This window comes from Periophthalmus magnuspinnatus, chromosome 1 (assembly GCF_009829125.3).
Source record: "Periophthalmus magnuspinnatus isolate fPerMag1 chromosome 1, fPerMag1.2.pri, whole genome shotgun sequence".
Classification (NCBI taxonomy): Eukaryota; Metazoa; Chordata; class Actinopteri; order Gobiiformes; family Gobiidae; genus Periophthalmus; species Periophthalmus magnuspinnatus.
The window spans coordinates 9,729,768-9,743,854 of NC_047126.1; the positions used below are offsets into that span (position 1 = coordinate 9,729,768).

The 14,087-nt window shown below is 39.9% G+C and overlaps 1 protein-coding gene across 1 annotated transcript in view; it reads left to right on the top strand.

The window, feature by feature from the left end:
- Positions 1–13,867, top strand: part of LOC117377801 (zeta-sarcoglycan) — a 150,800-nt gene extending 136,933 nt beyond the window's left edge. Inside the window, exon 8 of the mRNA XM_055221863.1 lies at positions 11,210–13,867. Within this exon, the coding sequence (XP_055077838.1) occupies positions 11,210–11,416 (207 nt within the window). The 3' untranslated portion in view covers positions 11,417–13,867. The remainder of the gene's footprint in view (positions 1–11,209) is intronic.
- Positions 13,868–14,087: the final 220 nt, after the last annotated feature.

Consider the following 14,087-nt stretch of genomic DNA (forward strand, 5'->3'; position numbering starts at 1 on the left):
GTTTTAGTGAGTTATCTTTGGCGCTCAGACCTTGGCAGAAGATATTTTGATGAAGGGCGTGGCCAGTTAAATGACGTTTAGATGTGTTCTTCCTGAGGCCTGGACACTGGAGGTAGGAGAGGAAAGGCTGAGAGGAGTGAAGGGGATGATGGGGAGCCAAGGATGGAATAGAGGTTTAAACTGGGAAGACTGGGCACTGATTGGACGAAGAGGAGGTGTGGCGATCAGTGTGGAGGATTAATAGTAGTGAAGTGGGTGAGTAGACCGGAGCGGAGTTAGATCTTCCAGGCTACATTCACTCTAGCTGTATTATATCCTCAGAGTAGACTATTTCCAAAAACAAAACGCGTTATTTGTCAGGGGAAGTTTGCGTATGCAGTTCTTCAAACTCCTCGTCTATCCCATTGGTACTTCCTGTTCCTCCATTGTTCCATTTCCTGTTTAGTTTCTTGCATTGTTCTTCTCTTCTCCTCCCCTTTATCCTTCCAGGCCTTCATCTCTAAAGTAACCCAGCCTATCTAATTAACTTTCCACTGGCAGGGTCATACATCACTGTGTCTGTCACTGCTCAGAGACTGGGGAGGGGAGTCGCGCGGATTATAATTTTTACCTCGTTTCTGTCACCTCTCTCTTCTTGGTTTCGTGTTTTCTTTTGTCTTTTGGCTTCCTTTGTTCATCCATTATCTGTCCCTCTCTCTCTCTGTCTGTCATCCCTGCATAAATAGACGTCTCACTATTGACGGGAACAAAAGCGAGTGGGTGACTGGAACAAGGATGGGAGAGGAGGCCTTTGGCAAAGCTGGGTGATGACAGCAATGGAAAAGTTGAGATTTTTCTGACACCTCATCACCCTATGGCATGCTAAAATTACATACGGAAAATCAGGCTAACAGCAATTTAGCATCACTCATTTAAAGTTTGCTTCTTTTTCGAATTAAAGGCTGTCATCTTCTGTCTGTGATTATTTTAGAATGTGCCACAGCGATTTACAAATTAGTATAATAAAGTTTTAAAAAGTTTTGTGAAATGAAAAACGACATAGAGCTTCATTCGTCATTACTTTTGACAGTATCATTCCAGGGGTCCTCATAATGAATCCTTCCTCTTCAAACAGGCTCACTGACAGACTTTTTGGAGACGAGGGTCCTAAATCATCAAAAATTTGCACTGTTGCCATGGCAAATAATAACTAAAAGGAATATTTTCCGTGGATGGGTTGTGTTCATGGAGCTTCACAGTGTGTCATAATCTTAGATGTTCAACTGGGGCCTGAGTAACTTTTTAGTTTGTTTTTTTTTTTTCTGAGAGGTTGAGCCCACAGTTTCTCTGCCTGGCAACCTCAGAGTCAGCGTCACTACTTCTTGTCCAATTCTATCTCTGTGACTGTCCGAACGTCCACTCCACCTACTCAGGGCACTATTTAGAAGTAGCACCATTTTTCTTCGTGTCCGAATGTCCAGTTGGTGAGAAAATAGTGCACTCAAAGTTTCCCATATTGCACTTAGCGCTGGTCACTAGTCAATATAGACCACAATGCACTGCGGGAGTTGAAAAAACAACAGCGGGCAGTGACAGGTCTTTAACTGGACGCGACACGACTGAATGAAAGCAGAGAGAAGTGCTGCTTTATCGCACTGTTGCTTCTTGATTATGACTATAATGTTTTAAATAAAGTGTTTCTGTGTAAAGTTGCTAACGTTAGCCACTTACCTTAGCGTGAGCTGTTAAAAAAGCGATAATTTCCACATCTCGGGCAAAAAAAGCTGATGAATCCAGTCTGTTTACATGAGATGAGATCCAGTTTGATATAAACGTGCATGATTAATATTAGTCCATAAACACTTGGGTGCCAGCTGTGTGTCCAAATCACTATATAGTCTGCTAAAGAGTGTGGGGATGTGTAGTGAATAAGGGCTTAGGGACTACGGTGGACATTCAGACACAGCCTATGAGGTTATTGCTGAGTCGTGCAATAATGCCACCTCTATTTAATACTGTAGTGAAAAACACATTTGAGTGTAGGTATTTTTTAGCTGACAGAGAAGACATTTAATTTTATGCTATGTGAATTATAGATATTACATTAACCCTAAATCAAGTTTAAGGTGACCTGCCCTCCACCTTCATTTGAACCTAGGCTCTTAAGGATTATTTGATGTTTCACAAACCCAACCTATCCATGCCTTTCCGAAAGAACTGTCACCATGGCTATTAACAATTTAAAACAACATATTATATTGTTTGAACGGTGAAAAGCCCTCAAAATGTCACATGAAGCTGAAACCCATGAATATTCTACCCCTCTCCCCGACAACACGCCCCACAACCTTTCCTTTTGTAGTAAAAAGTTCCAAAGCGCTGCATCAGGATCCCTCTCTCTGCATAATGGAACTACACGTTTGACTGTTATGTTCCTGGAGAGACAGTTCCCACCTTTGAGGAAGTGAGAGTCTTTGAAGAGCCGTGCACCTGAGGCAGCACTTTTTTTTTTTTTTTTTCTTTTTTTTTTTTTACAGGCAGAGGATTATCCACCAGCAAGGTCAGCCGCTTGGACATCATTATGATAATCTCTGACTTTTACATTTATCTCTGCACACTTGTGGTGATACCCTTGAACTTTACAAATGACACTATGCTCATTATTTGCAATTGAAAATGAAGACGGGAACTTTTAATATTTCTAGGTTTATGGTACAAATTTGGCTGTATCATGTTCTGCTATTAAGAGTCATTTTGGGCATTAAAAGTACTGGCAAGCAGGTAGTATTAGTAGTGATTCTAGAGTAGAAGTAGGGTACATGTTTATGAAATACTTTAGTATCTAATATAGACCTACCTCTTACTGTGCGTTTGAATAGTTAAGTCCATTGATTCCTGTTCAAAACTGCAGAACTGATCGGGCCCACCTGTGTTTATATAGTGGCATTTGCGTATTTTTATTGTTGGGAAAGTGGGCGGATATAGGGGGTAGGTGAAAATGGCAAACGCTCAAGCCTATACATGACAATGCAGGATTAATCAAACATGCATGAATCAATAGAAATACAACTTGAAGTAAGATAATGACAAAGGAACACCGCTATAACATGAATTAGACGAAAGTGTAATTTTCCTAATATGCCACATTTACATAGGCCCATTGCCCAAACTCTATTTTGGATGTATTTTTTTAGCCAACTGGACAAGCTTCAAAATTTTTGGACCAGGTCAGCAGCTTATCCAAACATTCCTCTTGATCCTTCTACATCCCATCGTTGGCTGAACCGCTGACAACGTCACATGACCAGAGGAGCTGAGATAGAGGAAGGATGAAGGGGGGTCGGAGGAGGGGGGGTGAGGACAGCAGAAAATAGATGTTTCTGTCGATTTGGTAGGAGAAAATAAAGGTGTGCGGGACAGCGAGGCCTAAAGCCAAATCAATGTTGTCAGCAGCTGGCACTTAAGAAGGGGCCATTAAAGTTTAAAAAGTTTGGAAAGCTGTGCTGGAATTAAGGCCAAATGGGTTAGAGGTAGGGAAGAGCGCGCTTCCATTAAAATCAAAGCCAACGAGAGCTGACAGATCTTTCAGGATTCCTTCAGGTCCCTATTTTTTTTTTTTTTTTTTTGTAACTCCCCCTCTGACTACATCCACTCCTTGTCTGTCCACTTCATCTGCTCTGCAAGTTTATTTATTCACTCCCTTATTTAGTCTCCCGGCTCCTTCAACCATTGTACCTTTTCTGGTTTATTTTTGGTTTATTTTGACTCGAGAACCCATCAGAGAGTTTTGATGAGGTGTTACTGATGAGAAACATCTGCCTCTCTTTGGTGTGTGGATTATCCATACACTGATTGCCAATTAATCCCAATTACATTTTGAGACCAAATGTAATTCTTGAATAGTGCATCTTTGGCTTTCACTTGGGTCCAGAATTATGATATTTTTGAACTGAAATGTCCACGTTAAATCACATATGTTCTGCTTATATTCAGCATCCAATTAGGCTGTAATGTAGGCTCTCCTCACCGTCTGAAGATCAAAGTCTGAAATGAGGACTTGAACAACAATCGTAAGAGAAAGTATTACATGTCCTTAATGTGACCTGAAAGGGCCCATATTACACTATTTTCTGTCACAAACATACCTGGAGTTGTGTTTTATTTCATTCATACATGTTTAACCCACATATATTTAGGCTTTAGGAGTTCTTCGCTCAAAGGGAAAACACTCTGTTCCACCTTGTGATGTCATCATGTGGTAATACAGGAAGTGCTCCACTGTGTTTTTAAACTCCATACACCTTCACAAGAATCGTTTGGATAGTTGATTTAGCTCTGGAATTGCCACTCACTACTGAACTAAAGGTAAAAGGTGGATGTTTACGTGAACGATACCACTACATGACATCACAAGGTGGAACAGAGCATCTTGAGCTTTGGAGAAGTAGACAGATTAATAATGAACAGCTACTCAATCATGTATGAATGCAACAAAACACAACTCCAGGTATGTTTTTGATGAGGTAGCAGCATTATAAAGTGGTTTAATGCGCTCAAGAGTTCATTTTGTGTAATATAGAACCTTTAAGGGCGCACAGAAAAGAGGTCAACAGTTTTATATATTTCTGCTGGAATTTGGTTTCCCTATATTTTTGCCAGCAAGTGAAGAGTCAGAATAATTTGCGCTCAAGTACTTTGCACTGTGAGAATACCCTGGGAGCACCAATTACTATGCAAAGCTGTCATATTTGATGTTTATGTGCTCTTAGTTAAAATGAGACGGAAAAGCTTTTTCAGGGGTAGAAAAGTTTGGACTAGTTCAAAAGGGCTACTGCTCCTGAATACTAATTACTTATGGGGCATGTAGTTTACTTGGATCCTTTTAATTGCTCAAGTAAAGTGTTTTAGCTGTGTTTTTGTCTCATAGTATTGATAAGTTTTACATCAGATGCCCTTCCAGACCCTTTTCTATTTATCTACCATTGAAATAAACCACCACATCTTTCTAAGGCTTTCAGAATGATGAAAAATGACTGCCGTTGCTATAGCGATTAACAATTTTACAACAAAACACAAAACCTTGGGGAAAAGGTTTTGTGAAACCCATGAATTGTGATTCTTTTGTACAGCGGTGATATTCACAGTTGCTGTTTTCAAAGTACTTCTTTTTACCCAATGAAATATTAAAACTCAACAGGAAACTGCATTTTTACTGATTTTCCAGTCATAAAAAACACCCAGAATTCCTTTGCAGTATTACAGTTTATTCCCAAAGTGACTCAGCTCTCCTCTGCAAGTGTGAATATTAATTTCTCTCTCCCGCTGACTGTAGGGAGGTGAAATTAGGTTGACAATATTGAAGTTTTGACAAAGTTCAGTAATACCATGAGTTCTTTTGTTTGTTGACACAGTATCGGGGTTTATTAGCACTGCATAGCCTTGAGGTGTTATCGGGGCTGCTTCATTGGGACATTTTTATTTCCTCCTTGTTGTTTTGCTGCTGCTTGTTTTACCTGCGGGTGTAAAGCAGGATAGTGAGCGTATTTGGATACTAGCGGGGGGTAACCCTCTATTGCAGGCACCCGTGCAGTAAAGTAGACGCTGAAATAAATGAATAGGTAAAACTGCGTCAAACAAACTCTCCGAGAATTGATTAAATAGATTTGAAATTTTTGCCCTTCAGTGGAAAAGCAAAACATTTAAAGGCAAAAGTGTTATAGCTTGCAGATATGTTTCAACAGCAATAATTAGTGTCAGAAATTAATTAGTCCATAGTCCACTGAGGGTCATTTGGTCTTCCATTTATTTATTTTAATAAATTATTTAGGTTTAGTTTGTTTTCGACTGCTCAGTAGTGATCATATACAAAATACCCTTCATGTGTTGCAATAAAATGTATATCGGAAAAGCCAGAATATGAAAAGGAAACAGCAAAAGCGAGCACACAAGCAACAAAACACAAAGCAGAGCAGAACCAACTGAAATCAGTCTTTTCTGGCCACTGCAAAACAGAGAAGCACATTATGGACTGGGACGGAGCAAACATCACTGGGACAGAGGACAACAAACATGGTTGCTAGATTAAGGAGGCGTCCTGCCTCCACGGATAGGAAGGCGACGCCAAAACCTGTATAAATCAGCTGAAAGGACACATCACAGCAACATCACATGACCACTCTGAGGACGAGCGCTAGTGAGCAGTCCAAACAAACTAAACCTTGGTCTGGAAAACAAATCTATTCAAATAAATGATGTAGCCCATGTTAACTGCGTGGTTGTGATAGGGTTCCTCTAGTTCTTTTTGGTAACACTTAATAATAACTGCACTTTATTAAGCCTTAATGAAGCATGAACACAGACTTAATTAACAATGAACAAATAGTTTATTAAGAACGATTCAACCTCTTCATTAAAACTCCCAACCTTAAGACCTTCGTTTAATTCAGTAGTAGTAAACCTGGATCATTCTTAATATGCTGTTTGTTCATTATGAATTTAGTTTTTGTTCATACTTTATTAACTCAGAACTATTCTATAAAATGGACTTTTCAAGGTTTTAACCATGTTATAGTTATTCCGTCCTCATTTACGCTCTCTGAGTTGTTTTTTGGAGTGATTTGTACATGTTTGAGTAATCTTTAATCAACATGCCATATTGATGACCAAACCCCGTTGTCACTGCCACTGGCACAAGCCCACTGTGACGTATTCACTTTGTTCTTCAATTTTATTCTCTTAATCGATGATACATGTAGGATTCAGCAGCGTTGTGTAATGAAAAATGAAAAAAATATCTGCTATTCATAGTAGCTCCACAGCTCCACGACTCTTTATTGTGATGACGTTTACGGAAGGCAGTGGACTTGTTTCTTTTATTAAGTCCTTTCAGATGAATATTGTGATTTAAAATGTCCAGATTATAACAAAATGGCTATAACTTATAATATAATGGTTATAATGGCATAGGCTATAACTATAGAGTAGACGCAAGCACTATATGTCTTCTTTAAGGCTTATTAAGGTGCACTTAATATAAAGTGGCACCTTCCTTTGCCCTTATATTCATCCTACCAGTCCATCTCCTCTTCTTGCCTTTCTATTCTGGTCCATGTGGCGTCGATCTGGGTACAGTAGGCCATTGTGCCACATCTGGATGACTACACCCAAAGTCTATCGCAAGCCTCTGTCATTTCAGGCCATTGTCAGCCTCCATTCCAGCGTCTGTCCATTCTACAAGCCTAATGGTGTGTGTAATACACTCAGATAGCTCCGAGTCCCCCACCACTTTCCTCTGCCGTGTGTGTGGGCAAGTGTGTGCGAAAGAGCAGAAAGGGACCAAAAAGGGGGCCAATGTCAGCTCAGGCAAAAAGCGTAAGATGACGGTATTTAAGGTGAGGATTATGTGATAAATAAATTTACATTTTTTTAAACATTGAGGATGTGGACTTGTAGAGCAATTCGCCAATGAATAGAAATAGTGTCATAATTTGCTTATAAATATGTTTTTAGTAGAATCTATTCACCATACACATTTTCAATATAAATGTTAAACAGTCACAGTTATAGCTCTTGACTTTATACTTTATATTAACCCTTTCACGCACACATCCATATATCTGTGTATGCAAACAGTGGAGGCAAGGTCAGGAGTCTTGCCTGAGGACACAACAACAGAGTGCACTTATGGGAGCCAACCTTGGGCTTTGTTATAACTGAGGACAGAAGAACTAAGGTTGTCCCTGAGCTACTGATGTTGCATGATATTGATACAGTTTGTTTTGTATGTGGTTCTGCCATAGACTGTATATATAAATGGACGTAGCTAACCTGCTAGCCACCGTGTTCGAAATAGGACGTGATCATGGGCGCGTTTCTGGCTCCATCGACTCTGGCTTCAACTCACTTTACATTAAAAAACTCTCTCTCCTCTCGCTGTAACTGTTGCTGTCAGGTTCATCATTTTGGTCTTAAAATGTTCGTATTAACCCGCTCTACACACTCCTGGCGTTTTTATTTCGCTATTGTGTCCAAAATATAAGAGATAAATCAGCTTCTTTCCCTGAGGTCGCTCCCACTAGCGTTAGCAACAAGTTTGATTGACAGCGTTGCACAGTGCATGGCTCTGATTCACTCCGGATTGGCTCTTTGCTGTTGGAATTTCAAATATGAAACTCAGCTCCAAATTTGCCGCTGTAACATCTAGCCTCGATGAGCTTCATTTAATGTGATTTGAAGGTATAGTTATATACTCTATGGGTTCTGCCTATACAACGCTGTACAGTGAATGAAGCTGTATTGTACCCATATATCCTATCTCTTCTACACTTTATTCTGACCTCTTCCAAAGACACCTTAACCCGAAAAACACACACATCCCATTTAGTGGCCCTCTCTTTTCTTCCTGCTTGTCTCGACTGCCGCTGCACTGTGCCAGAGGAAGCCATCCATGAAAAATGTTTTGACCCAGCATAATTGCCACTTTCTGCATTTTTCAAATCTCCTTGACACCAGAGGCCGCGTGTGTTTACAAAAGTGATGTCTATAAGGAATGTGTTTGCAAAAACATCTGCTGCTTCCCAAAAGAATACCATCTTTCAGAAAGGGTCAATCTAAGGAAACCATACATGCAGATTCAAAATGACATGATACATGATACATACATGATAATGAAAAGCTAAAAACTTTTAAGTGGAGAGATTGGCATGTCCTCGCGCACACCTAGACTAGCAGAGTGTACTACGTCAGGCTAACAACGGTCCAGGCTAATATGTACAGACACTTTCATTTGGGATAAATGTCAGCGCTAATCCGACCTTAAGCTACAGCAAACGACTTGTACTTCCCCGTCCATCGCGCCTTTGTATTCTCTATAGTGCCATTGTGTCTGTATGGCTTTTATTGCTGCTTTTGTAGAAACTCATCTCACCTTTTCTCATGATGGATTGTCGCATCCTTTTGCTTTTTGAAAGAGTTTGGCAGAATTTGGCGTGGAAAATCAATCACTAATGTATAATTGTTTTTTTATAACCATAATGAAATGATATTGACCTTCAGCTCCGCCCACTTTTGCCGTAAATGCAACTATACCACACTTTGTGGTGGCACTTCCGGTTAAGCAGGAGTCCTATTCATTTCAATGGAAAGTTTGGGAAAAGTTTTGCCACTAAAATCTGATATAAAGTAGGTTGTGTAAAATGTTCAATACTGCAGTAGTTTATATTAATTTGCTTGGATACCTATAACACAACAACAAATTGGAAAAACACAATCAAATATGCAGATTTAATTTTGGTATGAAGGAGTTTGTGAAAAAAAAAAACTCCAACCAGACGACAAGTTCTAGAGGTGCCCGCTCTGTGCCGTTGAGAAAAAGAGCTTTAGGACGACTGTTTTGCTTATGGAGCAGGTCAGACGTGGAACACCCTGCTGCTCATATACGAGAGCTCTCAACACTGGCAGGGTTTTTGAATACTTTAAAACAGTGGCTGTTCCAGGGTCAAATATGTCTCCATGTTTAACTCAAGTACATTTTTATATTGAGAGGTTGTGGGTTTAACTTTTAGCTTCCAACATGAACTGTTCTGCAATTGTGTGTATAGTGACTGTGTTGTGTGTATAGTCAGTGCATTGTCTGTAGATTGAGTATGCTCTGTGTCTAGTGAGTGCGTTGTCTGTAGATTGAGTGTGCTCTGTGTATAGTGAGTGTGCTCTGTGTCTAGTGAGTGTGTCGTATGTATAGTGAGTGTGTTGTGTGTATAATGAGGGTGCTCTGTGTCTAGTGAGTGTGTTGTATGTATAGTGAGTGTGTTGTGTGTATAATGAGGGTGCTCTGTGTATAGTTAGTGTGTTGTCTGTATATTGAGTGTGTTGTCTGTATAGTGAGTGTGCTGGTGTGTTACATTTGCTTTTGTGTGCTTGTTGCTGTTCTTTTCGATGTCCTGTAGACTCTTTGACATCAACCTGCCGAGGGATTGAAGATGGAAAGGAGCCACGTAAATGTCCATTAATATGTGCTGTTCCTTTACAAATAAAAACATTTAAAATATATATTTTAGTTATTGTAGGTATTTACTGGAGATGGTATGTTATTAAATTTGTGCTTTAGCTATGGGTGGTAAACCTGACATTTTTATGGTTTGGTCTACCTGACAGCACATCCTCATTTTCAATCCTATCACAGTGTACAAGTTCAGCTGGGGTTATGCTATAGCGGCGAGGGTGTAGGAATTCGATTCGGGTGAAGTGGCCAAGCATGGCTGAGTCCTTCCCTGTGTACGGATTAGACTGGGCTCTGGCAGCTCTTATTGCCGAGCTGGAGAGGATGACAGGTGTGCACCAGGGACCTGTTAGAGGAACACCTTGATATTTAGGAGCATGCAGTGGAATTTTCCAAAGCAGAAGTAGCCACGGGAACATTTTAACTAAAGCAAGTTGTTGTTGTGTTTGCTTGGTCTCATTACAGCAACATGCACCAAGAGCTAATAACAAGGGCCTTGAGGTGTAAAAAGTGGTGTTTGTTTTTAAAATGCTTCTATAATGTAATGACGTGCTTTAGGGGAGTTAGATGGTTATAATGAAAGTAAGTAAAAGTAGGAGTCATTTTGCTATACCCAGTTGGACAGTGTTTATGTCCAGAGAGGAGTTGTTGGAAAGTAAACAATAAACTTGTGCTTGAAAGTTAAGTAGGCTATATAGGGACTGCTTGGACATAAAAGTGCACATTCCAAATCACTGGATCACTGCTGTGCCACTACTATTAACAGATGTTTATGTGGATTTAGAAAAATCTATATACAAAGTAAGATGCAAAAATAAGTTCAGGTTGTTTTTTACTAACATCAAATACAAAATGAAATGCTCCACAAAAGTGCCTTTATTTACATTTTACAAGAAAAATCTATGTATTTAACTTTACTTACCTTGTTCAAATATGTATGTAAAAATGTTCCTGTCTTCTACAAAATGTCTGAGTTTTGAAAGTGCCAAGTTGCTGTTAAACTCTGCTGCAAGAATCCTTGACCCTACCTTGCCCTCACTCCCACTTTCTCTTCATCAAAGGAAGCCACAGATACTCCCTGTTTGTGCTGATAGAATCCTGTCTGTAGTAGCCCCGAGTGACCACCAAAGAGGAGCCAGTGTCTTATACAATGTGCTTATTCAGTATTACTAGTTGACCCTGCCAATCCAATATACTGATCCTGTTTTATAATGACTTTCTGTCTGTTTACAGATCCTCCTAGATGCCAACACAATCAGACTGGGCAGTATCCCTCTGGGCAGTGCGGTGGATCCCCTGGAGGGGGCGCCAGCAGGCACCACTTACACCAAACAGACTGTGTATGAGCTGTGCTCCTGTGCCAACGGCAAACTCTACCTGTCCCCAGCGGAGAAAGGGTCAACATGTCAGACCACCAGTAACTTTTGTCTTTGGAGCTGAAACTGACCCAACAACTGCCCAACGTCTGGGACATGTGGAAGCTACTGCTAGCCAATGAACACAATCAGCACGGATGCTGGTTTGATGCAAAGCAAATGAGGCTCATGTCTGTAATGACACACGCAGATCACAAAGTGTTTGCTAAGAGACCAAATCTCAAAGGATCAAGCTTTTTGTTGAGCTAGCTCCAGCTGAAGGACTCAACGTGGACTAGAGCGGGGCAGTGTGCCAGCTCAATGAGGAAATAATCTCTGGACTGGTCTAAAGCTTGTGCTAGTGCTTTTGGAAAAGAAAGGGTCAACAAATTCAGGCAATGATGGAAAGTACAGAGTGGACACAGTGCATTTTGTCACTCTCCAGGTTTCATGTTGTTACTGCTGCCATGACGGTTCATGGGAGCCCCAGCAAAGTTTGTGCAAAAACAACAGTGAATTACCCCGCAATAAAAAATACATGTAGTGTTTGCCATATGACTAAGATGTGCTGGAAACGACCCATCTAAAGGTCTGAGGGGTTCAGATGTGCATTAAACTATTATTGTCCAGTGACTGAGGGCTGTGGTTCAACCTGGCAGTAAGTGAAAGTGAACTTGGTTTAGCCTGTAGGCGCAAGTTAGGATTCGCTAATGGACCAATCTATACCAGAATGGCCTTCCCCTGCTTAACATCATTACCACCTACACAAGTCATTCATCACCTTCTTGCTTTTCTTTCACTATACCTTACCTGAAATAATTAGCCTTTTGTTTTGCTACGTTACATGAAATCACTGACGTCATCACAACACATTATGTAATTTCTCTATCTAGTTCATACTTCTAATGCTATGTTGTTTCTTGCGTTCATTTGAGCCCTTTTCATCTTTCTGCTGCTTTTTCTATGCCCCAATTACTCAGTACATTACGATTCCTGCTGAACACTTAAACTTAGCCACAAGATTTGGAAAAGCCCTTTTGGTTTTACAATAGCACACTTTACTTTAGCAATTGTCAAAACAAATAAACTGGCACCTGCGTTTTGAAAAGGCAGGTGTTCTACATTCAAACGCTCTGTAAAGCCATAAATTGTGTGCGAAATAGAGTGTTAATGTTACAGATGGTAAGAACTCAAAATATAGGAGGTTGTTATGGCAGAGGAGGATGTATCGGGAGCTTTGCTTGTTAGCGATCCTGTTAATTATCATCTGTCAGATCTCAGAATCTGACGGGCAAAGCAAAAATATAACATTACGTGAAGTGTTTAAAAAGTGCGGGGTGAAAATAAAGGTTTATTCAGGGGTGGATGGTGGCAAATTGTATGAAATGGAAAAGAACTCCGTAGTACACAGAAGCTTGTTGACCTGGACTCGCATACAAATGAACAGTGAAGCCAATCTCCATAATAGAATATACAAAATGTTTATTTCATGATATTTATGTCATTTATTTTGCCTCCTCACAAGTAACATGTAAAAGAGGATATTTTGTCTTGCTTATCAGAAACACACTAAAATCTCAACTGAAAATCTGTTAGCTGTTTTCGCTCAGGTGCTAGTTTCATGCTAACTATGATCTAAAATAAAATACATGATCTCTTATGAATGTGGTCGATGGGTTGGTACCAGCTGACACCCTCTGGATTATTCATAATTTACTAATGCTAAAGACTATAAGTGAAAATATAGAAAAACTGAGCTTTCTGTATTTTGGGAAGTGGATGAAAAGTCCTCTTTGGCAGCCCTGGAGTCCAATTTACACAGCCCCCAACAGCAGTGCTTGGTTCCTTCATGTTTCAACATTTTGAAGCTTGTGAAAAAACAAGTAAAACATTTTTGGAAGTACCTTAATCCACATGCAACCCTATGGGACTAGCGATTGTTTGTCTTGATGTGACGTAACGATGTGACATTCCAATTTATTTTTAGCAACTGTGAAAGCGCTCTTGGTTAAAAACCTGCTTCCGTATGTCCCTTGAGTCTGCCACTGAAAGGCTCTTAAAAATATTCATTGCGGTAATCTGAGGCCAATTTCCATCTTACTTTGGGGCAATACACTTCAATCTTTTGTCCAAATTTGTCTTTTTGATTTAGTTATAGCCTCATTGTCCCATCCAACCTTGACATAATTTCAATCTGAACATCATCAAATATAATATCTACGATCAGTCTTCTTGGATGAGTGACCGAATTCAATCACGCTATTCTGTATGAAACCAGCGATGTTTGCGTGGCTTTCTCCCCTGGATGAAACACTGGACAAATGCAGTTAGATCATAATTGAATCTCGTGGACACAGGCCCTGAGGCGAACTGTCTTTTTTAAAACAAAGCGAAACACAGGTGCCTTTGCTGATGTTGGTAAAAGCACATCACCGTTTGGACATTCTCACACCCCTCAGTGGACCGTTTGCAACTCTCCGGACTCTCTCTCTTTTTACAATCTACCTATCTGTTCGTTTTGAGGTCCTATACCTTCTCTCTCCTTCTTTACAGGTTTTTGTAAAACTCTGAGACAAAAAAGGATACGATTCATTGTTTTGATGATTTATTTTCTGATGTGTCCCTTGATTTAATTCTTGATTAAAAAGCACAAATTATGCCATGTATATAACAATATCAATAAAATAAATAAAATCATATTGTTTTTAAAAATGCTGCCCTGCCCTGATGATTCCATATTCATTAAAACAGTGAGG